General features: G+C 36.5%; 1 protein-coding gene across 1 annotated transcript in view; it reads left to right on the forward strand.

The window, feature by feature from the left end:
* HCFC2 (host cell factor C2) overlaps positions 1–24,713 on the forward strand; it is a 43,883-nt gene extending 19,170 nt beyond the window's left edge. The window contains exons 8-15 of the mRNA XM_043440246.1: positions 6,014–6,181; positions 6,727–6,779; positions 12,606–12,783; positions 15,517–15,720; positions 16,266–16,339; positions 18,218–18,355; positions 19,849–20,034; positions 22,503–24,713. Of these exons, the coding sequence (XP_043296181.1) occupies positions 6,014–6,181; positions 6,727–6,779; positions 12,606–12,783; positions 15,517–15,720; positions 16,266–16,339; positions 18,218–18,355; positions 19,849–20,034; positions 22,503–22,817 (1,316 nt within the window). The 3' untranslated portion in view covers positions 22,818–24,713. The remainder of the gene's footprint in view (positions 1–6,013; positions 6,182–6,726; positions 6,780–12,605; positions 12,784–15,516; positions 15,721–16,265; positions 16,340–18,217; positions 18,356–19,848; positions 20,035–22,502) is intronic.
* Positions 24,714–25,518: the final 805 nt, after the last annotated feature.

The following is a 25,518-nucleotide window of genomic DNA, read 5'->3' on the forward strand; positions in this document are numbered from 1 at the left end:
TTGAGTTTAGAATGGATTTAGTGACTCTCTTTCGAAGGATAGAGTATGCAAAGGGAAAACTAGTGGCTTCGCAGTGTAGAAACCTGGCAAGCGTCACCTTAAGTAGTCAAGGTCAGTATCACTGGTGATAAGTTGCGTTGGCATCAGATAGTCCCTGCCTCCCATATCATGTGATAAGAAGATACTTCCCCTCTGTGGGACTTTCCCCCAAAATGCATAATACCATTCTAAATATGAGAACATATCAGACAAATCCAAACTGAGGGACATTGTAGACGTTTTACAGGATATGTGAACAGTATTCTGCAAAAGTTTAAAGTGATGAAAAACAAGGAAAGATTAAGAAATAAATAGTCACAGGTTGGAGGAGACTAAGGAGATATGATGACTAAATGTAAGATGATATCCTGGAACAAAAACCAGGTAAAATCTGAATAGTCTGTAGTTTGGTTAATAAATAGTGTTGTTGTTTAGTTGCTCAGTTGTGTCCAGCTCTTTCCGTCCATGGGATTTCCCAGGCAAGAATACTGGAGTGGGATGCCATTTCCTTCTCCAGGGGATCTTCTGACCCAGGGATTGAACCCGTGTCTTATGCATTGGCAAGTGGGTTCTTTACCACTGAACAACCAGGGAAGCCTTGATAAATACTATTATTCCAGAGTTAATACTTTTAACAAGTGTGTTAGTATTTGGAAATACTGAGTAAAAGGTATATGGGAACTCTGCAATTCTTCTACAAATCTAAAATTATTCCAAAATAAAAAGTTTTTTTAAGAAGTATTATAATAAAAAAACAATTTTTAGTATAGAACTCACATCCATTTTTCAATGAATATTTACTGAATTATTGGTTGACAGCTGTGAGTAGGAACTGTTCTAAATGCTGAGAATACTTCAGTGAATAAGACTGATAACGTCTGTCCTGTCAAAGAACTTATATTCTATAAGAGAGTATGAGGACAGAAGTTTGATGGCCAGTAATCAGAGAAATAAAATAAATTTAGCTTTGGGTAAGTATCTGAAGACTGTAAAATAGAACAATAAGATCGTAATGGGAGGTACTAGGAATGGGGTGAAGTGGGGTGGCTACTTGAGAATGGGTAGTCAGGAAAGGGTGAACTGGCATTTGAGATGTAATCCAAATGAAGAGGGCATGACAACCCATTCCAGTATTCTCGCCTGGAGAATTCCATGGACAGAGGAGCCTGGCGGGCTACAGTCCATAGGGTCGCGAATAGTCAGACACGGCTGAAGCGACTCAGCACAGCACAGCACCGAGTGATGAAAAAGCCAGGGGCTGGGGCAGGGAGGGGACGCTGCAGGAAGAATGAAGAGCAAGTATGAGGGCCCTGAGGTGCGAACACTTGGCGTGTTTGGCAACAGACCTGAGCTGAGCAAAAGAGTGTAGGCATGGTGATTAGAGCAATGACCACAGGACAGATCATGTAGGACCTGGAACATCATGGTAAAGGTTACATTGTTTTTAAAATACAGTGGTAGAGTGATTTATTAGTTTGGAGGAAAGATGTGTCATGATCTGATGTGTATTTTGGAATTGTCAATGAACTTGTGTGGAAAACAAATTGTAGGGGGCAAAAGTAGACACAGAGAGACAAAAAGAGGCTTTTGCAGTTGTCAAAGAAATCTTCAACTCTAGAGGTGGAGAAAGTGGGTAAGTTTGGAATGTATTTTGCAGTTCTTGTTAACAGAACTGACTGATGAGTTGGGTGTGGCAGTTGACAGAGAAAAGAAGGATGAAGTTTTTACCTTGAATAATATGGTGTTATTTCCATTTACTGAGATGGGAAAGATTGTGGAGAAAACAGGCTTGTGGAGAAAAAGAAAAGTTCCATTTAAACTTTGCTAAGTTTGAAATAAGGAGATCAGTTAAGCAGTTGAGGGAATAAAGAAATCTGGAAGGCAGTAGAGAAATCAGATCTGGAGACATAATATATGTTGTTTTATTTGAAAAGCAGTTATAAAACACACGTATGATTCTAGTTTTTCTTTTAAGTGTATAAACAGGAAAATCTGGAAGGATATACTGTATACCAAAGTAATAATAGCTAAGAGGTGAGATTATATATTTTTTAAAAAGGTTTTCTCTCTTATCTGTATTTTCTACAGTAGCATGTGTTGCTTTTATAATGTAGAAAGTTTAATTTTAAAATTAAGATTAAAATATTTTTCAAGATACTTGAAAAAGTAATAAATGGAACAATTAAGTTAGAGACTAAATGCTTTCTATGCAAAAAGTAGAAAATGAGCGTATTAGGCTAGGAGGTAGGAAAAAAATACAGAAAATTGAACTTAGTGATTCATCTTTGAAGTTGGGAATTATGAGCTGAAGTCTAAGGATGAGATTCTAATCAGTCTCTGAGATTAGAAGAAAAATGTGCACATATAAATTTTTTCCAGTGGCAACTATGTTACTTTAACAAGATTCTCTAAGAGATCTGAGACTTTTAAAAGATTAAAAATCACTGTCTCTGAATGTCCAGTTTTTCATAAACCTTTCCATAAAAGGCTATAGACAGGAATATCTTATCTAAAAGTAATCATGGCAATTATCATGAAGATAAAATTTAGATTTTGCTTTTTCTCTTGCTAACTTGGCATCAGTTTGGGTTGGGAAGGATATAAAGGTTCTTCATCTTGCCTTTTTTTAAAACTTTTAGTTAAGTTTTGTGCACTTGAGAACATATAAAGATTAGTATACTTCCATAAGTCTTTTTAAAAGATGAAAAACAGCAGTCTTTTGCTCCCACTTTCCTCCCATCTTCCCTGTTTCACAAGCATGTGCTTTCAGCTCTGTTAGACAGTTCCTATGGTATTTACCTTCATATCTCCATATAACATGATTATATTACTCTTTTTTCAGTTTAGTCATAATATGCTCATTTTTCAGATTGTGGATGTCATGGAAGTCAAGGATTTCTCACTTCTTCCCACCACTCCTTACCTCTCTCCTATGCACCTTGTCTAACCCCTGCTCTCTCAGTCTGACTGATTATGATTACACCATCATTTTGTTAGACGAGAGTTCAGTGTTTTACATTCACTTCAGTTCAGTCTCTCAGTCGTGTCTGACTCTTTGCAACCCCATGAACCGCAGCACACCAGGCCTCCCTGTCCATCACCAACTCCCGGAGTCCACCCAAACCTATGTCTATCGAGTCGGTGATGCCATCCAACCATCTCATCCTCTGTCGTCCCCTTCTCCTCCTGCCCTCAATCTTTCCCAGCATCAGGGCCTTTTCAAATGAGTCAGCTCTTTGCATCAGGTGGCCAAAGTATTGGAGTTTCAGCTTCAACATCAGTCCTTCCAGTGAACACCCAGGACTGATTTCCTTTAGGATTTGACTGGTTGGATCTCCTTGCAGTCCAAGGGACTCTCAAGAGTCTTCTCCAACACCACAGTTCAAAAGCATCAATTCTCTGCACTCAGCTTTCTTTATAGTCCAACTCTCACATCCATATATGACCACTGGGAAAACCGTAGCCTTGACTAGACTGACCTTTAACCATATAAACATATTCACAGGTGAGCTATGTAGAATATCTAGAGGTGGTTATCTCTCTTGTACAACTTCTTTATTTGCTATGGATTAGTAATGGTCACCTTGTTTTAGATTGGTGTATATTTACCACTAATTCAGTCTATGCTCTCTTGTTTAAATCTTCTCTCGTTATGGTTAGATGCATCAGATATTCTATCGGATTTCCTCACCTTGAAGAAATTTCTCCTCCTTCAATCTGGGATGTAAAGGGTATATTGGAACTCTGCCTTCTACAGATTGAGCACACCTATCCTTTTAGAGACTCCCTTCATCTTCTTCCTGAGGATGTCTTTGGCCTCTGACCTGTGCTGGATTCCCTGCTTCCTGGATCTCTTATTTTCCCCTTTCTTAGTTTACTTCCTCATTTTTTGTAGAACACATCCCAGGAAAAGGGTGCATAGGTGATATATTTATTTTGAGATTTTGCATTGCTTGAAAATACATTCAGTATTCCTTCCCACCAAATTGGCAGTTTGAGTGGAAATCGATTTGTATATTGGAAGTCATTATCCTTCAGAATTTTGGAAGCTGGAGAAAATATTTTTTGAAAGGTGTTATATTGTATTCAAACTTCTGGTGTTTTTGTTTAGAAATCTAAACCACTTCTGATTTTTGGTCCTTTTAAATGTGAACTTCCCCCTCATGATTAATAGCTTTTAGGATTTTTTCCTTGTCTCTGCTGTTCTTGAATTTTATGATGTGTGTTGTGTGTCTTGTTGTGTGTCTTTTTTTAATTCCTTGTGTTTAGTACTCTGAGCCCATTCAGTCTGGAAGCTCATGTTCTTCAGTTGTAGGGATTTTCTTGATTTATTTCACTGATTTACACCCTGCTGTTTTCTCTATTTTTCTTCATGTAACTTCTCTTATGTGGGTGGTGTATCTTCTGGACTTGTCTTTCTATTTGTCTGCTTTTTCTCAGGTATGGGTTGCCTTTCTTTGAGAAACATAAATAAACTGAGTTGTGAATAGGATCATGGAGGAATTTACATAGGAACTTGGCTTAATTATCCTCTAAAATAGGGTCATAAGACTTTTTTTGGTAAAGACCCAGAGGGTAGATATTTCAAGTTTTGTGGGCCATATGATCTCTATTACAACTACTCGACTCTACTGGTGTAGCATAAAAGGAGTCATGTTGTTGTTTAGTTGTTTAATCCTGTCTGACTCTTGCAACCTGATGGACTGTAGCCCTCCAGTCTCCTCTGTCCATGGGATTTCCCAGGCAAGAATACTGGAGTGGACTGTCATTTCCTTCTCCAGGGGATCTTCCCTACCCTTTCCCTTCCCTTCCCTTCAAATCCACAGGGAAGCCCAAAAACTGGACTCATAGACAATGCATAAACAAATGAACATAGGTGTATTTCAGTAAAACTTTATTTTCAAAAGTAGGCACAAACTGGATCTGGCCCATGAGTCATAGTTTGCTTTTGCTGACCCCTATTCTAAAAGATACAAAGAGGTAGATATTAGACTTGTTATATAAAGATTAAATTATAACTTACAGATTTCAGCTCATTGAACTGAAACTGTTAGGCGCTCAGTCGTGTCCAACTCTTTGTGACCGCATGAACTGTAGCCCACCAGGCTTCTCTGGCCATGGAATTCTCCAGGCAGGAGTACTGGAATGGGTTGCCATTTCCTTCTCCAGGGGATCTTCCCAACCCAGGGATCAAATGTGGGTCTTCTGCTGCAGGAAGAATCTGCAGGCAGATTCTTTGCCATCTGAGCCACCAGGGAATTTCAGCTCACCTGAAGAATAGATTTTCCTTATGTAACTGTCTAGAGATAGAATATGCTGCCCTGGGATTTGTGCGTTCCCTAATTTGGTAGGTAAGCAAAAAGAAAACTGGGATATTGTAGAAATAATCTTAGGTACTTTTTTCCAGTTCTAAGAGTCTATGATTGTTACTTGTTTTAGAAATGTTGGTAATATTTTATGCCAAATAATTACCTGTTTTGAGTAGTACAAGTTTTGATAAGAAGGTATTAACTTCAAAGAAGTTATGTTTTTCCAAAATATCAGCTCTAAATCATATTTGCTAACATTAACAGTATTTCTCACATGTATTCTTTTGGCTTAAAATTGGCTCATAAAATTAAAAGCTCCTGAAGAATGTAAAATAGTGTAGCTATAACTGTCAAGTACTTGGTTTTCCCCCCCTCTTCTAGAATTAAAATTTTTTTTTAAATTTGGTGACTCAGTTTAGACCTGGATTATTTTGTTTGTAGTTTTATTTGCATAAGTAATTAGATAAATACATAGAATCAGAACTCTAAATTATTTTCATTTGACCTGCTATAGCTTTGCTTATCTGAGTAAATTGTTTCCCTCTTAGTAAACAGATGAAATGTTCTTTGCTAATGTTTTCAGAATTCCAGGTCTGCACAAACTATATAGAGAAACTGTTGATACATTTGAAACTTAAATACTTAATACCCATTTTGTTCTTTAGAGAAACCACCGGCACCATCACAAGTACAGCTGATCAAAGCCACCACCAACTCTTTCCACGTCAAATGGGATGAAGTGCCGACAGTCGAGGGCTACCTTTTGCAGCTGAACACGGACTTGCCGTATCAAGCCGCATCATCAGATTCCTCAGCATCGCCAAACATGCAAGGTAGCATAGTTTTCACACTCAGAGGATGTATGCGCATATGCTTCACGAAAAAATGATGCTATAGAAAAGCCTGTGATTAGGCCTGGTTTAAGAAATGTTATGCTATGATGTTCCTGCCTGGTAAATCAAATATGTTACGTTTCAACTCTGAAACTTGACTGTACTACCATCGTGGTATCATGACTTATACCATCGTACAACACATAGATATGTAGGGTAGAATTTTTTTTTGTAGTTCATTTTGATGTGCTTTCTTAATTTGACATCATACTTGACTTGTTTAATTAGTTTTTGTAAATATTTCAGCTTTCAAAAGTATTTTTAACTAACAGGCAGTTGGAAAGTAAAAGCAAATTTAATTTTACATATTCTTCCAAAAAGGATTTAAATCAACTATTAAGCAGACTATTAAGAAAACAGATAAACTTTGATAAAGATACTACTTTTTAAACCTTTAATATGTAACTTTTAAAAATATTTGACTGTAATATATTTTCTTGAAGTTTATTTATAGCATATCAGTCTGAACTTTCCTATTCCTACAGGAGTCAGGATGGACCCTCACAGACAAGGCAGTAATAGCATCATTCCTAACAGTGTAAGTTGAAAAAATGTAAAATGGTAAATGAATGTTTATGGGTATAGTGCCAGTTTTTATTAATATTTTATATTACCTTAGGATAGGGAGTCTCAACCATGGCTGTACATCACATTCACTTCTGAGATTAAAAACAAACAAACACAGGTTCCCATGCCTTTCCCCAGATCCAGTGATGCAGAATCTTTAAGATGATGACCAGGTAACTGTTTTTAAGGAAAGTTCTGCGTATCATTGTGACAGTAGCCTGAATTAAGAACCCTTGGCTAGGAGATTGAAGTCTCATTGCACATAGTATCAGAGGCTAATATACACACAAGCATACACACCATATATATTTTTAAAAATAAATTTAGGTGGTACTACAAGGTTTATAATGAAGAGTAACAGTTCCCTACTCTGTTCCTATTTGCTCTTGATCCTGCCTCTCTAGAAACTACTACTTTCTAATATTTTATCTTTCTTCTGTATCTACCTTTGTGCCTATAAATAAAATCCTTGTGCTGCCACTTCTTGACTTTCTAGTTTTAGATCAATTGTCTTCAATAATGGGAGATGATGAAGCTTTTTTTGTCTCTTAAAATATTGCTGTTTCCTCCCCTTTCTCTTCCCATGCACTTATAATATTTTTAGTTGAATCATTATGTGATATTTACATTGTGATGATGACATACTCAGAGCTGAGCCCTGTAATGTGCTATGAACATTGTTCCTTTTTCATGTAATTTTTTGTTTTTCTTGGCATTGTTAACTGCCTTACTTTTTCATTCGCTTGGTTTTCTTCTTGCCTATCATTAATTCATACTCTGATTTTCCAATAAAATAATAAAACTCTCAACATACTCAAACATGTAGTTTCTCTCTTCTTCCTTCACTACCCCTGCCCCAGTAACATCCCTCCTGAAACCTCTGTCCTGGTGCTCTCGTTTGTACTAGTTCTTCTCTAAGCCTGCTACTCAGCTGTGATCTTAAAACTTCCATTTGTTTATTTTTTAAAAAATAAATTTTATTTTTTTGGCTGTGCTGGGTCTTCTTTGCTGCATGTAGCCTTTCTCTAGTTGTGGCTAGTAAGGGCTGCTCTCTAGTTGTGGTGCATGGACTGTTTTTCCCCTCCCCTTTTTTCTTATTTTATTTTTTAGTTGGAGGAAAGTTTCTTTACAATGTTGTGTTGGTTTCTGCTGTACAACAGTGTGAATTAGTCATACAGAATTTGCCTGCCAATGCAGGGGACGTGGGTTCAATCCCTGGTCTGGGAAGATTCCACGTGCTGCAGGGCAGTTAAGCCTGTGCACCATAGCTACCAAAGCCTGTGCTCCCTAGAGCCAGTGCTTCTCAGCAAGAGAAGCCACCGCAGTAGCTGTGGCACATGGCCTTAGTTACTCCACAGCATGTGGAATCTGCCCAGACCAGAGATCCAATCCGTGTCCCCTGCAGACAACTTCTTAACCAGTGGGCTACCAGGGAAGTCCCCATTTGTTTTTTATTGTAAGCTTCTTTTATCTCTTTTCTGTGTTAGAGCCTATGTTTCTTGATCTCATGTCATTCTCTTTTTTTGATATTCTCCAATAATTTCCTGAGAAAGGGAGTATGAAAGGTAAACATTTTAAGATCTTCCATATCTGAAAATGCCTCTCCTCTGTTACATTAGGTTGGTAGTTTGGCTGGGTTATAGAATTTTATATTGGAAGTGTTTTGCTGAGAAACCGAAAGGCATTTTCCTACTGTCTTGTAGCATTCAGTGATGCTGTTAAGTCGGATGCCACTTGGATTCCTGATCATTTACATGAGACCTAATTGTTTCATTTTAATCCCCAGTTCTCAGAAATTTCAACAAGGATGTACCTTAGAGTGTATCTCCTTGCTTCATTCACTGTGCTGTCCATTCAGTGGACTGTGTCATTCTGGGAACTAATGGCTTTCATTACTGATTATTTCTTATATTCCACATTCTTTTCTTTGTTACTCCTGTTATTGAATGATGGTCCTCCTGAACTAATCCTCTGATTTAACTTTTCATTTTCTATCTTTTCTTCTGTCTGGTCTGCTTTCTAAAAAGTTTCTTCATTTGAATAAATCTTTTATTCAATTTTTAAATATATTCAGCCACACAGTTACTCTCTAAAAACCTGATCCTACTCTTTCTTTTCTTTATGGCATTTTATTTTTGCTTCAAAAATATAATATCTCTCTTATCTCTTCAAGAATTTTGCTTTTTTTTTTTTAAAAAAAAGTGGAGTTATATTCTGCTCTCAGCATTAGTTCTTTTTTTCAAGCTCCTTTAAAAAAAAATTGGTCTTAGACTTCCATATTAGAGCCTGTCAACAAATGTCTGGTGATGCTTGGTATCCTTTCATGTTTAAAGTGAGGCATTAAAAAGGAGCTTAGAAGCTGTCTTAGTCCATTTGGCCTGCTCTAGCAAAATACCATAGCCTAGATGGCTTATAAACAAGAGAGATTTATTTCCTGCATTTCTGGAGTCTGGAAGTCCAAGATCAGGGCGCCTGTATGGTCGAGTTTTGGTGAGGAACCTCTGCAGGGTTGTAGACTGCTAACTTCTCGTTGTATCCTCCTCACATGATGGGAGGAACAACTGATCTTTCTTGGCCACTTTTATAAGGGCACTAGTCACAGCTCAAAGGTGCTGCTTTCTTATACCATTACCTTGGGGCTTAGATTTCAACATGTAATTGTGGAGGACACAAATATTCAGACCATAGTGGCTCTATGCATATAGACGTGTTTTATTAGTAGACCTTAATGAGGGTTTCTGGGTGAGAATCCACAAATACTAGTATCTTTTCTCTTGGACCAATGGGTTTCCCCTGGTTTCCTTCTCCAACGTCTTGCTTATGGGTTTTAAGCCTGGAGCTTAATGCAGGGTAAGCGGTATCTCTCTGTTCAGTGTACAGACTTTCACTTAATCCCCATTTTCAGTAGGTTGCCTGTTCTCCATCCTCTCCAGAGAGGTACTGTACTACAGTCCAGAGCCTCCCATTTCAATCTTTGTACCTACCTGCCTTCTTCAGTTAGAATCGAGGTGTGGCATTTGTTTGCCTTTGTATACTGGAAGAGCAGAGCTGGGGCTACAACCACTTTTTTTTTTAGTTTTAAATTTATTTATTTTTTAACTGAAGGATAATTGCTTTATAGAATTGTGTTGGTTTCTCCCAAATATCAACATGAATCAGCCATAGGTATACATATGTCACCTCCCTCTTGAATCTCTCTCCCACCCCTCCCCATACAACCACTTTTTATATAGTCTTCCATATGATGGTCCTCTGGTGTTTATTTGCACTCTGTACTTCAGCCTCCAAAGAACCTGATGCCTCCAATTTCCAAGCCTTTCTGGGCTCTTTAGCAAAAATGGTTCACCTGTCCATGACTTTCCACCTACAGGCTCTTAGCTTCAGCCTTTTCTGCTTTATAAAGGCATGCCTCATTTTTTGCACTTCACTGTACTATGCTCTCAGATAGTATGACATGGGGAGTTCATAGAGAAATAAACTTGAGGTCAAATTCTCGCTTTGCTGCTTGCTGGCTACTTGACCATGGGTATGTTATCTAAGATCTCTGAGTCTTGTTATTTTCCATCTATAAGCTAGGGTGAGATTATCCAATTTATAGAATTCTTGTGAAAATTAAGTGAGATTCAGACTTTATAAATATGTATCATGGGGCCTGTCAGGTAGTATAATGGTCCCTAATGGTTGTGGATATCATCATCATCATTTATTAACAATAGCATAATCACCATCAATTAGAATGGAGGTAGTGTGTATCTTGGGCTTCCCTGGTAGCTCAGCTGGTAAAGAATCTGCCTGCAAAGCAGGAGACCCTGGCTCGATTTGTGGGTCGGAAGATCCCCTGGAGAAAGGAATGTCTGCTCACTCCAGTGTTCTTGCCTGGAGAATCCCCATGGACAGAGGGGCCTGGCGGGCTACAGTCCATGCGGTTTCAAAGAGTCAGACATGGCTGAGTGACTGAGTACCTCACAGAGGGCATATTATGAACAAGTATCCTTTGAGCCATGAGAAATTGTAATTGACAATATAGTTCTAATTGACATTAAAGATAGAGACAGAAAAGTAACAAAAAACAGGTAACTAAAAAGAGGCAGGCGATATTGGGGTATTTGAATGAAGCCAGATCACTTTTATGGTTCAGTAGACCTATAGTTATTGCTATAGAAACTCCAATACTTTGGCCACCTGATGCGAAGAGCTGACTCATTTGAAAAGACCCTGATGCTGGGAAAGATTGAGGGCAGGAGGAGAAGGGGATGACAGAGAATGAGATGATTGGATGACATCACCGACTCGATGGACATGGGTTTGGGTGGGCTCTGGGAGTTGGTGATGGACAGGGAGGCCTGGCGTGCTGCGGTTCATGGGGTCACAAAGAATCGAACACGACTGAGCGACTGAATTGAACTGAACTGAACTGAACTGATATCACCAATGTAAATTGGTGATTTGAAATATCGAAAGGTTTAAATGTGTTTATTATAGTATCTTTAAGAAAATAAACAGGTGATTAGGAAGATTACTATCTAAAATGTTTAATGGTGAAGAATATTGATATGTGTGTGTATTAAATCTTGATGCCTATATGGAAAACTCAGTCATACAAAATAATTCGTATGCTTGAAGGTTTCACGTAACAGATTTTTCTTTTAGGAGTCATAAGATCTTTAGTAAGAGCTTCCCAGGTGGTGCTATAGTTGTGAAGAATCTGCTTGCCAGTGCAGGAGACGTAAGAGACACTGATCCCTAGGTGGGGAAGATCCCCTGGAGGAGGGCATGGCAACCCACTCCAGTATTCTTGCCTGGCAGGCTACAGTCCATGGGGTTGCAAAGAGTTGGCAACGACTGGAGTGACTTAGCACACACATAACATCTTTAGTATAAATGTCTAATCTTGTTTAAAAAATTTGAAAAAAAGAAGAAAATTTGACCAGAATGTTAAACTCAGTACCTTGGGTGTTGTCACCTATTCAGTTCAGTTCAGTCACTCAGTCATGTCCGACTCTTTGAGACCCCATGGACTGCAGCACTCCAGGCCTCCCTGTCTATCACCAACTCCCGGAGCTTATTCAAACTCATGTCCATCAAGTTGGTGATGCCATCCAACCATCTCATCCTCTGTCGTTCCCTTCTCCTCCTACTTTCAATCTTTCCCAGCATCAGCGTCTTTTCCAGGGAGTCAGTGCTTTGCATCCAGTGGCCAAAGTATTGGAGTTTCAGCTTCAACATCAGTCCTTCCAAAGAATATTCAGCACTGATTTCTTTTAGGATGGACTGGTTTGATCTCCTTGCAGTCCAAGGGACTCTCAAGAGTCTTCTCCAACACCACAGTTCAAAAGCATCAGTTCTTTGGCGCTCAGCCTTCTTTATGGTCCAACTCTCACATCCATACATGACTACTGGAAAAATCATAGCTTTGACTAGAGGGACCTTTGTTGGCAAAGTAGTGTCTCTGCTTTTTAATGTGCTGTCAAGGTTGGTTCAGCTTGTCCATATTTACTTGAATACTAGCTACCACTTGTAAAATATAAATTTTATTCCCTCAAATTTTACTGTTCCTTTTCCCTTCAGAACTAATCTTTTGAGAATGGATATTAAGTGGAAAGAAATTGTTTTCTTAAGCTATTATAAAATTTAAAGAATAATACTATACAAAATAAGACTATAATTTAAGCTGTTTTATATTTTGGAGAATTTATTTTCAAAAGCCTTTAAGTTGTAAATTATTTTGCTCATTTTTACATATATGTCTATTTAATTGAACATTGCTTGCTGCAATAAATTATTTTCTTTCTTGTAGATCAGTGAAATAGTGAACAGTGTAAAATCTGAACATACAGCCATGAAAGGAACTTCAGTGAAAAACAAACCAGATCTCAAAGCATCAACTGATTCTAATGCCTCTTCACATTCATCTTTGGCAGCTAATGCTTCTAATCATAATAGTTGTATGGTGGATATGCTAAGGAAAAATGAAGGTATAAAGATGGCATTTTAAAATAAAGCTAAAGCTTTTTATAATGATAGAGAATTTTAGAGTCTTTGAAAAAGTAAATGTTACATAGTTTGGATCCAGTTTCAAAATATGATATATACTTACCATATTGACCCTAATTAAAATGATGTCAAGGTACCAAGCAAGAACTCACCTAAATAGTGATGATTAGTTATTAACTACAGAATTTAAATGAGGCAAGCTCTTATATGCCATTTGAGGTTGGCCAGTGTGTTCAGTGTCACTGTTCCATTATTCTGTTGTCCTATAACTATCTGTAATTATTTATTTTGGGTCAGGATTTTGTCTGTCTTATTCACATATATTTCCCCAGCACCCAGATCCATGCTTGGCAAATCGTAGTCACTTAATAAATAAATAAATATTTGTTTAGCAAATAACTGTATTATCCTCAGAAGGATAGTTCATTTATGAGAACTCTTGATTAGCCTGTTGAATGCATGGAACAGCTTATAATTTGATGGCTCTTATATTTAAAAGATTTTAATTTGAATATTCTGATATCATTTGTGATATATTAAATGTTACCTGTGATTTCAGTATCTAAAATTACTTTATAAATCTTATTCTGATATATCCCTGGCATAGTAATATGTGGCTTCATTTTTAACTTGAAAAAATTGTGACAGTTAATAAAAAGCTAATCCCTCTTCAGTAAATAACAAGACATATTCTTTTTATTTCCATTTTTCTTTAAGAACCCATGGTAGATAAAAATATTCAAGAAAAATAGTTTCCTATAGTTTTTCTGATTTCATTACTTGTGGAAGAGGAGAGACTTTGTTTTGTTGATTTGCTGATGTAAGGGAATCATTTGGTCAGAATTATAAAAGCTTGGTACTAAATATCAGTTTAAATTTTTATAGTGATTTTCTATGGCCATCATGTAAAGACGTTTACACTCTTGAAAACAAATATGACCTTTGAGATTTTAGGGTCCTAATGCACTCTAAATCCTACTTATAAGGCAGTTTGGATAAAATTAATATTAGGCAAATGGGGAAACGAGTGATTATACAATGACAGTATCTGGCACATCATAGATATTCAAATATGTAAATGAATGGCTAGCTAGTCTCAGGTTAACAAGAGGAGATTGGACTTTTCCTCTGTAGGTTGGAATAGCTGGTATTTTTCAAAAGTGAAAGAGTGGCATGATTAGTTTTTGTTTTTTATTTTGGAAAGGACATTCTAGCCTCACCATCAGGAAGACCTATTATAGGAGATGTTTGGGAGACTTGTTAGAAGGTTCTTTTAGGACTTAAAGAGATGCATAGAGACTAAAGCAGTGGGTGAGATGGAGAGGAGAGAATACATTAGTTCAGAGACTTTTAGAAAGTGGCACCTATTAGACTAGGAAACTGGTTGTATATGAGAAATGAAAACAAGTCGAATATGACTCCCAGTTTTCTGGGTTGAACATTCAGTGGATGATGATACTCTTCATTAGGATAAGAAATACAGAGGCAAGAACAGATTTGGGAATAAGGTAGGTTCAACCTTGAACTTGCTGTTTTTGAGGCACTTGAGGAACATGTTGGTAAAGATTTCTAATGGGCAGTTGGATACTTAGGTCTGGAGTCTAGAAGGCAGTTCTTGGCTGGAAATATAAAGTTAACAATATCTAACATCCACAAGAACAAGGACCTTCTCTGACTTGTTCACTGCTGGATTCTCAGGACCTGACACTGTGCCTTGGACATACATAGTTGAGAGACGTGTGATTTGTAAATGGTAGCTAAAGCACCAGGGAAATGTGCAAAGGGAGACAAGATAGGGCTTGGAAAATACCTGCATTTAAAGAGTCGTTTGGACAAGAAAAGTCAGCTAAAGAGATTGAAAAGGCTTCCCAAGAAGGTTAGGCAAAGAACCAAAAAAATTGGTATCATATTTTTTTACCTCTGTAGTGGGTATTACCATTTATAACTATACATTTATGATGCATACATGAGTGAATACAAGTCATAGACAGAAACAACTTCAAAAAAAGTATGTCAGCATTGTTTATATTTCAGAGAGGTCAAGTAAATGAAAATTGATCAGTATCCCTTAGAGCTAAGTATCCCTGGACATTTGTCAGAGCCATTTCCTTAGAGTGGTGTGCTCAATCAGATTGGGGTGGTCAAGAAAGTAGACTGCTCTGAAGGAAAGTAGTGAGGGAAGATGGTGACTGGAGAATACTTGATAATATGTATAGACTGAGGGCCAAAACTTCTGCAGAAGAATTTGAAAACAACCCTGAAGAGAAAGGAATGATTGATAAGAGAGGATCCCAAAATACAGGGGAAGGAATGGGACCAAGAGCACAAGAGAATAGATTAAACTTACCTTAGGAGAGAGGTCATCTTCTGGAATGGAAGAGAAGACAGAGGGACTGGGCAGAGTCATAAATACATTTCTAGTTTAGGACAGCCATTTGATCTATGGTTGAGTAGAGTTTAAGAACAGTGGTTCAGGGTTTAGAATGGACGAAGGAGCTGAGAAGTTGGACATCCATGGATTTGATGCATTTTATTTTTCTAAATCTTGATATGTTATGCCTAATGGTTAAGTCATATGGCTGACATTTGTGGTGTTCACGTTTAATGATTTTAAAATTGAAAATGCCTCGAATTGGGTGACAAGAACTCTAAGATACAGCAATTACTTGCAGATATTCATTTGTTAATAGTTAATCTTTTCCTTTTAATTTTAGGTCCTCACACTTCAGCAGATATAGGTGTTCTAAGTAGTTGCCTGGACTTAAGAACAGTAATCCCTGAAACTTCTGTATCCAGTACTGTTTCCAGCGCACAAACTATGGTAACCCAGCAGACCATTAAAACTGAATCATCCAGTACAAATGGGGCAGTTGTTAAAGATGAAACTTCACTAACAACATTCAGTACCAAAGCTGAAGGTTTGAAATGTGTTTCACATACTGTATTTTGAGCCATTTTTGTATAGAAATTCAGCAAACGTATTTGTTTTAGATGGGAATTGCATTTCATCTTGGATTGAATTGAATATAAAAAGATAAAGGCATTTCATTTAAAATCATTATATAATATATTCTCTGCTGCACTGTAATACAGTCAGACTTTATCTTTCCTACCATGAGTTTATTCAGCAAAATTTTTTTTCCTTAGAAAAGATTAGTTCTATGCTATGGAGTAACAGTTCTTATAGCTTGATCAATTTCTGATTTTGTAAATTCTTATTTTATGATTTTGCAACAGGAATTGTATTTCATGTTTGACAAACATTCTCTGAAGTTCCAGCTAGTCATCAAATCCTTGAAAACTGAGCTTTGTGAATTAGTTCAAGTTAGAGGGTCCGTATTTCTAATTGTTGTGATTTTTTTTCTCTCTCTGGCTGTTTTTGCATATTTATAAGTTACATTTTAATGTATCTGTTTGCTCAGTGACTATATAAGTCTTATCTGATGAATTGTTTGATTTTTAGTTGATGAAACGTGTGCACTGCCTGCAACTAAGATAAGCCGTGTGGAGGCACATGCTGCCATGGTGCCGTTTTCTGTAAGTATGTGCCCTGCAGATGAGATTGCTTACTGATGGCTGAATACACTTTAAATGCTGAGCAACTTCAACCTAAGTTCAGGAAAAGGCTCTTGGGTATCCTCTTAGTAATTACTTGACACAGATTGAAAAATGGAGGGTTAAAGAGAAAACTGTTCACAGTATAATCTTAAGTGGAAAAAGTTGGATTAAAAAATAATAATATATAGTGCATTCCCAATTTTATTAAAAACACACAGTACATACATTCACACTCTCACATGAGTCCACACAAATCTACACTACAGTGCTAGATGATTTTCTTCAGGTTGTGGGGCCAAAGATAATTTTTACTTCTTCTTTATGTTTTCAGTATTTTTCTATAATGTTAACTTTCATAATTGGAAATGTGTGTATATACAGAGATATATGTATATATGTAAATTACTTAACAATTTAAAGAATAAAAGGACATGTTATAGAACATAAAACTTAAATGGTTTTATTGCTGGATGCTTAATAGGAGAGCAACAGAATATTTCAATTTTGAGTCAGACATACCTGTAGGATATCCTAATAATCTCTAACATTGGACTTTTTGATGGAAGGCCAGAATTAGTCTGCCGGGTACCAAACTTAAATGCCAGGAATATGCCTCACAAATATAAGATTGTCTCAAGTGGATGAACAGGAGGATAATACATATATGTGGTTTTGTATGTTTTTAAATTATCCGTCATTTCAACTTTATTGCTATGAGCAAGAGTTTTTATTTAACCTAACATTTACTGTTTAGAACCTTCAAGAATAGTCTGTAGTTTTAGTTTTCTTTCAGTCATGATTCTGTGAATTTTGGTCATGTCTTTACCTTCATCAGCTTTCACCTTTCCAGAATGTTAAGCGCTAGTGTTCTAATAACTCTTCTCAAAGAAGAATTATTAAAATGATTTTTTTCTCTTAAATCTGTTTTACAGTGCATCAGTTGGAATGGTATCTATAGTTGCAGTTGGAGCCAGTTGTTTTATAAAAGTTGTTGAAGACCGTTTTAACAAGTTTAAAGCTATTTATCTTTTAAAAACCTTAAAGACTCTCTGGTTAGCTCACTTTGTCATGTATGATAGCCTCAATAGCAAGTACTGTGAGTTATAAGCATGTACCTCTGCTATTATATATTTAAGACAGAAATAAGTAACTGAAGTACATATTTGTTTAGAGCTTCTGGAAACAGTGTCTCGTTTATAAAGAAGATGGCTTAAAAAGGATAAGTATAACTCACTTATCACTAAAAGTAGTTTAAGGTACAGGAAGTTTATTTGTTAAAGCAAGATAAAAATGTCAACTGTTTAATCTGCTCCTCTTTAGTGTATGCTAAATTATATTCAAATTGCATTTTAGTTTGAACATTTTTTCTCCTTTTAGGTTTGGAGAATCACAGGTATTTCAAGTGCAAAGATCACTGAATTTCTGCTAGTTGTTTTTGAATCTAGAAATAAGCCAGCTTGCCATGAATTTTTCCTTATTTGCTCCTTTTGGAGCGAGTTGTAATGTCACACTAAAGGGATTATTACATTTTCTGAGAGAGTCTCTGAAATGACAGTGTTCTATAAAATAGCTGGCATTTTAATGTATCACTGATTGGAAAGCATGCTAACTCCAGCTAGGTTGATAGCACAGAGCTACTGACTTGGAGAATGCCTGTCACTCCCTGTGTTTGAATTGGCATCCCTGTCTCACTGTCAGTTGACCTCATCTGTTAAGAGTTTATTTACTTATGATCTATTAATGTTGTGGTGTTTACCCATATACCTACTTGTAGATCACTGCATGGAGTTATTAAATCTTGGCATTTCTTGTATGTTCAGTAAGAGTCTTAATAAATTTTTCTTTCTCTGAAATTAGAAAGAGACTCCTTCAAATCCAGTGGCCATGATGAAAGCAGGAGAACGACAGTGGTGTGACGTAGGAATTTTTAAAAATAATACAGCTTTGGTGAGCCAGTTTTATTTGCTGCCAAAAGGGAAGCAAAGCATTTCAAAGGTAGCTATTGATGTATTTTCTACACTGTTAGTTATAAGCCTTAAACATGGAACTTTAAGTAATCCTGATTCAGGAATGAGTGAAATTGGGATCTGTTCACTACCTGTAATTGAGAGTTATATGTATATATAGTTATTGTATTCTTTTTTAAGGCTCTGTTTATAGAATATATGACAAGCAGGTTATTTTAAAAAGTCTTATACACTCATTGGGTTGGATTTTGAGTCATAAATGATACAGTCTGGCCAGTACAGATAAAGATTTCTTGAAGTATCTCTAATGTTGTAACCTGGAGTGTTTAGAACGGAACTTTTTTTTTTTTACTTAGAACTTTTGTTAGTCCCAATTTCATAATTTAAGAAATGTAAAGCCCTTAACACTATTGAATACAGTTAGGACCTTATATATATAGATGAGACATTAACCTTCTAAGAATATGAAATAGATAACAGCTCCAAAGCATACTGAACTAATTTTTTTCTGGAATGGGAATTGCAGAGGGGGAATTGCCAACAAAATGGATATTCAGGTTTGAATCTCCCAAAGATCTTACAAATGTCTCGAGAATATAACATTTATCTTTATATTTTAGTTTCTCTAATACTATTTTCTGGTGTCCCACTTTTATATATTTAACCTCCCAATTCTTAACAAAAATAGACATCCTGGTTAATATTGTGTTAATATTATGTCTAACAAAATTTCTGGCTGTAGTTTGATTTCATATATATGGAAATACCTGGATCTAAGGGCCTGGTAGCTATCTGTCTTTCCCAAAAGAAGGAAACATAAAATTTAGAGCTAGTAAACTTGAGTTTGACTCATCAGTTTCAGCACTTGACAGTGTGACCTTGGACAAATCACTTGTTTAACCTCACTGAGACTCAGTTTCCTCATCTGTGAAATGGAGTAACTCCCTTAAAAATGGGATGAAACTTTGGCACAGTGATGTAAAAACTGAAAGTTGTAGGTGTTATGAGCTTCCCACCTGGAGTATGCAATCTGGTTATTTAATATTTATTCAGTATCTGCTGAATATTAATTTTTTTAAAATGCTCTGCTGCATGCTAGTTGTTCCTTTTCTATCAAGCTTGCTTGGCCTATGTCCAAAAGGTGTCGTTCCTGGCTAGACTGACAGTAAATCTTTTGAGATTTCTACTCCAAGTTAAATTTACATGGAGATAGTTGTTAGTTTGTTAATAGTGGTTAGTTTTTTCTCTTTTCTCTGTATTCTTGATGTGCAGAATACCTTTATATTTATTTTTATAACCAGTGACTCTCAACTGGAAAGGCACTTTTCCTCTGGATGAGAATCACCAATTTATGGGCTTATTTACGTTCATTTTGAGGGGGTTCATTCCATGTATGAAAGAAGAAAATAAATAATGTGCACTACAACCCTAAAACTTAATTCATTCTTTAAAAGTTTTGTTATTCAATGAAAAATAATTAATTGCATCTTTTCTTTGACTTTTGCATATATTACATTTTAGATAGGAAATGCAGACGTACCTGACTACAGTTTACTTAAGAAACAAGATCTTGTTCCAGGCACAGGATACAGATTCAGGGTTGCTGCCATCAATGGTTGTGGAATAGGCCCTTTCAGCAAAATCAGTGAATTTAAAACTTGTATTCCCGGTTTTCCTGGAGCTCCTTCTGCAGTCAGAATTTCAAAGGTGAGCCATCAGGTCAAGACTTAATGATTTAAATTAGTGAAACTTTGTACATGAAGTAAAACTATCAGTTTAGAGATTCCTTTTAGTGTCTGATGAAATGAGAGATATCTAAAAGGGGTGGATTAAAAATTTTTTTAATATTTTTTGCTAATCACTCATGATATATATTTAAAATCATTTATTTGGCTGTGCTGAGTCTTTTTTTTTAAATTATTTATTTATTTTTGGCTGTCCCGGGTCTTTGTTGCTGCATGGGCTTTTCTCTAGTTACGGTGAGTGGGGGCTACTCTCCCGTTACCGTGAGCGGGCTTCTCATCGTGATCGCTTCTCTTATTGTGGAGCATGGGCTCTAGGGCCCAGGGTCTTCAGTAGTTGTGGCACATGGGCTCAGTAGTTGCGGCTCGTGGGCTCTAGAGTGCTGGCTCAGTAGTTGTGTTGCTGAGTCTTAGTTGCAACATGTGGGATCTAGTTCCCTGACCAGGGATCAACCTGGGCCCCCTGCATTGGGAGTACAGAGTCTTAGCCACTGGGCTACCAGAGAAGTCCTCATTCATGATATTTTAAAAATTTATTTATTTAAAAAAAAAAAAATTTATTTATTTTTAATTGGAGGATAATTGCTTTACATTGTTGTGTTGGTATCTGCTATACATCATCAAGAATCAGCCATAGGTATACACATGTCCACTCCCTCCTGAACCTCTCTCCACTGCCCACCCCATCCCACCCCTCTGGATTATCACAGAGCTCCATGCTGATTTCCCTGTAACTTCCCATTAGCTATTGGATTTACACATGGTAATGTATATATTTCAGTGCTGCTTTCTCAATTAGTCCCACACTCTCCTTCCCCTGCTCTGCCCATAAGTCTGTTTTCTATGTCTGAGTCTCTCCTCCTGCCCTACAAATAGCTTCATCAGTACCATTTTTCTATATTCCATCAGTTCAGTTTAGTCACTCAGTCGTGTCTGACTCTTTGTGATCCCATAGATTGTAGCACACCAGACCTCCCTGTCCATCACTAACTCCTGGAGCCTACTCAAACTCATGTCCATCGAGTTGGTGATGCCATCCAACCATCTCATCCTCTGTTGTCCCCTTCTCCTCCCACCTTCAGTCTTTCCTAGCATCAGGATCTTTTCCAATGAGTCAGTTCTTCGCATCAGGTGGCCAAAGTATTGGAGTTTCAGCTTCAGCATCAGTCCTTCCAATGAATGTTCATGACTGATTTCTTTTAGATATGTGTTAATATATGATATTTGTTTCTCTGTTTCTGACTTACTTCACTCTGTATAACAGGCTCTAGGTTTATCTACCTCACTAGAACTGACTCAGATTCATTCCTTTTTATGGCTTAATAATATTCCATTGTACACATATACCACAACTTCTTTTATCCATTCATCTGTTGATGAACAACATCTAGGTTGCTTCCATGTCCTGGCTATTGTCAGTAGTGCTGTGGTGAACATTAGGGTATATGTGTCTTTTTCAATTATGATTTTCTCAGGGTATATGCCCAGTAGTGGAATTAAAAAAATACTCAACATTGCTTATTATTAGAAAAATGCAAATCAAAACCACAATGATGTATCACCCCACACTGGTCAGAATGGTCATCATCAAAAAATCTACAAATAATAAATGCTGGAGAGGATGTGCAGAAAAGGGAACCCTCTTGCACTCGTGGTTGGAATGTAAATTTATATAGCCTCATGGAGAACAACATGGAGATTTCTTAAAAAGCTAGGAATAAAACTACTATATGATCCAGCAATTCCACTACTGGGCATGATATCTTTAAGGACCCAAATTTCAAGCAGAAGTATAGCATCCAAATTTTGGAAAGTCAGATCTGTGTATGCTTCTTATATTAATTTTGTTCTTGTTATAGAAATGAAAAGTATTATGCTAGAGAATTTTAATGTGTGTGTTCAGTCGCTCATTCATGTCTGACTCTTTGCCACCCCATGGCCTGTAGCCTGCTAGGCTCCCCTGTCCATGCCTGAACTTTCCCAGGCATGAATACTGGAGTGAGTTGCCATTTCCTGTCCTTCCTAGTTGGGAAGGGGATCTTCCTACCTCAAGGATCGATCTTGTGTCTCTTGCGTCTCTGCTATTGGCAGGCAGATTTTCACCATTGTGCCACCTGGCATTTAATTGGATTATATTTTATCCTAAGATCATACCTCTGTTTAGAGAAGAAAAGCTCTGCTTTCAGATAAGAAAGATCTCTTTCTATGGGTGTACAGGCAGACATTTAAGCCTAGTTATGTTTTTTAAAAGGGCATAAATTAAATGTTACAGATCCAGGTAAGGTAAAGTTTTAAAAATCAACAACAAAAGTTGTAACGTTTGATACAGTTACTTTAATGAAAAGCATCTTGTGTTCTAAAGATAACATAATAAGTGCTATTAGAGAAAACTTCAGAACCTTTATCTGTTTTTGTTTTTCTGCTCTCTTCAAGAATGTCGAGGGCATCCATCTTTCCTGGGAACCTCCAACTTCACCTTCTGGAAATATTTTGGAATATTCAGCCTACTTGGCTATCCGCACAGCACAAATACAAGATAATCCAAGTCAACTTGTGTTTATGAGGATTTATTGTGGTCTTAAGACATCATGTATAGTAACTGCTGGGCAGCTTGCAAATGCACATATTGATTATACATCCAGGCCTGCCATTGTGTTCAGGATATCAGCAAAGAATGAAAAGGGATATGGACCAGCTACACAAGTTCGATGGCTTCAAGGTAACAATAAAAAAGCACCTTTAAATTGATTTTCTTTCTTTCTTTTTTTTTTTTTTTTTTACTGAAGCTATTGTGATGATTATTTATTAGTAACTGGTTTTGGAGATTTGTCATTTAAAAGAGTATTCTCTGACTGTATTTCTAGCAGTTATGAATTTGAGTTTGTAAGTTGTTCTTAAAATGTATTTGCTCAATTCTAGATCCAAATAAAAGTAGAAAAGAAGCAAAGCCTCTCTGAAAATCAGTATATGAATTCTTCCCTACAGTTATAGCTCTATTATAAAGAAAAATAGTAAAATTAAGATAAAAGCTAGAAAGCTTTATTACCCCAATATCTTTTATAAAGGCCATGTAACTCAGTCATCCTAGAGTTACTGAGATGATTCTAGTAACTGGCTGTTGTACACTGTGCTGTCTTATATGGTAAATGTTCCCTACCCTGAAAAGGTCAAGTCTTGGAGTACTCCCTCTCACTTTATTCTATATGAGCAGTGGTCCTCTAGCAACTATCTTCTACTGGATAATATTTGTAATACTGATTTTAGTAGCCATTTGATTCATTTCTTTGTTTATCTACAGTTAGCACAGAGCTTAAGAAGTTAAAAAAAGAAGCAAGTTCAGAAACTCTGCTTTGGAATTTTTATCATTTTCCAAGAATCATGGCAACATACAAAAAGATTAGTGGGTTTTCTTGATTCATACCAGGTTAATATATTGGAATATATTTTTGGCCAAAGCACTTACCTGGCCCTCAGTTTCCTGATTAATAGATGAGGGAGTTAAAAAAAAGTTTACCTTTAAGGTCCCTTTCAGCACTTAAATTCAGTATGTTTATTAGAAGTGAAGTTTATCCCTAAATATTTTAACATCTGTCTTAATGGATCTAATTTTGCTTTTGCTGAAATTAAAATGTTCATAATTTAAAATTCAGAGTTTTATGTCCTCCTTATCACAGAAAGAAGCACCTTAACAGGACATGAGTTTTGAAATAGTGTTTTAAACATTTGTAAGATTTTTGTAAATGCTCTAAATGTTTTATTTTTGCATTGTTTTTACCTTGAAATTGTATAAACTTTTTTACAACTGAAATATAAGCATTAGGCAGCTTCCTCAGGTTCCATTATAACCTTAAAGATAACATAGGCATTATATTATATTCATATACATATACAGGTGACTTATTTTAAACCTTTTAGGAATTTCATGGTTCCACTGCCTATTTGAATCCAGAATAAATATATAGAGCAATAATTGCAGAAAAGACATTTCAGACCAAGCTGCAGTAACTGCAGGAGGACAGGTCTGTCCTTTTTATACCTTGTAACCTTTTGCCAGTTGCGGTTGACTGAGTAGCTATGTCCTCAGACTTCATGTATAATGCTCCCAGCAAAGGTGGAATTAATTGTGCAGAACTGATGTGTGTGTGTGTTCCAGTTACTAATTTAAAGTGTATAGAATATTTTAATATATAATTTTTGTAAAGAACTGGGATTTTTGTACTACAGTATTTGTAATTAATGTGTCTTCACTAATTAAGTTTCTCTTGAAGAAAATATGCAAACTGTTAGACACGTATTGAGAGATTTCCAAACTCTAAAGGTAAAATAAATGCACTACTGTGGTGTTGTTAGCATACCTTTTTTGTGGCTATATGAATCCGTGATCTCTAAATGTGTACTTTACAGACAGTGTTTACAAGGAGCTGCTCTGGTTTGTTAGCCCAGCACCTGCCTTGGTGAGAGCTTCATTCTGCATTTGTTTAACTCATATGCATTGCTTTTGGCATATGCTTGCTTTTTGCACTAGTAGAATTTTAACTTACCTCATTATTATGTTTGTAATCATTTGTATAGCTTCCATAATATGTCTGATATAGGCTAAAGAAGTACTTAACCAAAGTTAAAATAAATGGTAAGCAATTTTGCACATATTAAATGCTAGGGTTTGTTGTGTATGTGTGTGTGTTTAGTTATAAAGAGAGTAAGAATGAAAAGTTACAGTAAGTATATATTTCAAGCCCATTTTATAATCTACTTGCTTTATTAGGAAAAGGTCTGGCTTTTAACCCCTTATTCTCTTCATTAACAGTTTGCATCTTGAAGCACTTCTCTTAATGACAAGGAATAAGTTGACTTTAAGCAAAGAACAGGATATTTGAGTGTGTACATTTCTATTTAGTATTTTGTTTTTTAGTTTACTTTGCTTAAATGCCTCTTCTGTTCCAGACTAGCAGGTGAATATGAACCTGTGGTTCTAAAATATGTCTTATTTTCTAGAGAGAAAGGGAGTCTTTGTATACCAAGGGATTTACTTTGAGAATTAGCCCAAATTCTTAACATTTTGTTACAATTGTACATTAACTTCTAGTCACATTTATCCCTTTGATAAATGGTTGGTGACTGAAAGATGCCATAGAGGAATCTCTGTGGCTTTGACATTAATAGTTAATAAGAGATCATTGAGCTGTATGTTTATGAAGAGAATGGATGGGGATAAATAATAGAAGTGCATTTAGCTTCTTATGATTTGCACATTTTCTAAGTGAAGATCCTCTGGTGTTGCAGTGGGTTATAACACACAGATATCTCTCGTAAGAGGATGTACACTGAGGTAGATTACTCTCTTTCCTCCTCCTAGCTGAATAAGCCATTCAGACGCACAAGTCTTGGTGCCACAGTCCTCCTGGACTCTGCAGCTATGGTTTACGTAGTAGTGAAAAGATTTTTCTGT

Source organism: Cervus canadensis, chromosome 21 (assembly GCF_019320065.1).
Source record: "Cervus canadensis isolate Bull #8, Minnesota chromosome 21, ASM1932006v1, whole genome shotgun sequence".
Taxonomy (NCBI): Eukaryota; Metazoa; Chordata; class Mammalia; order Artiodactyla; family Cervidae; genus Cervus; species Cervus canadensis.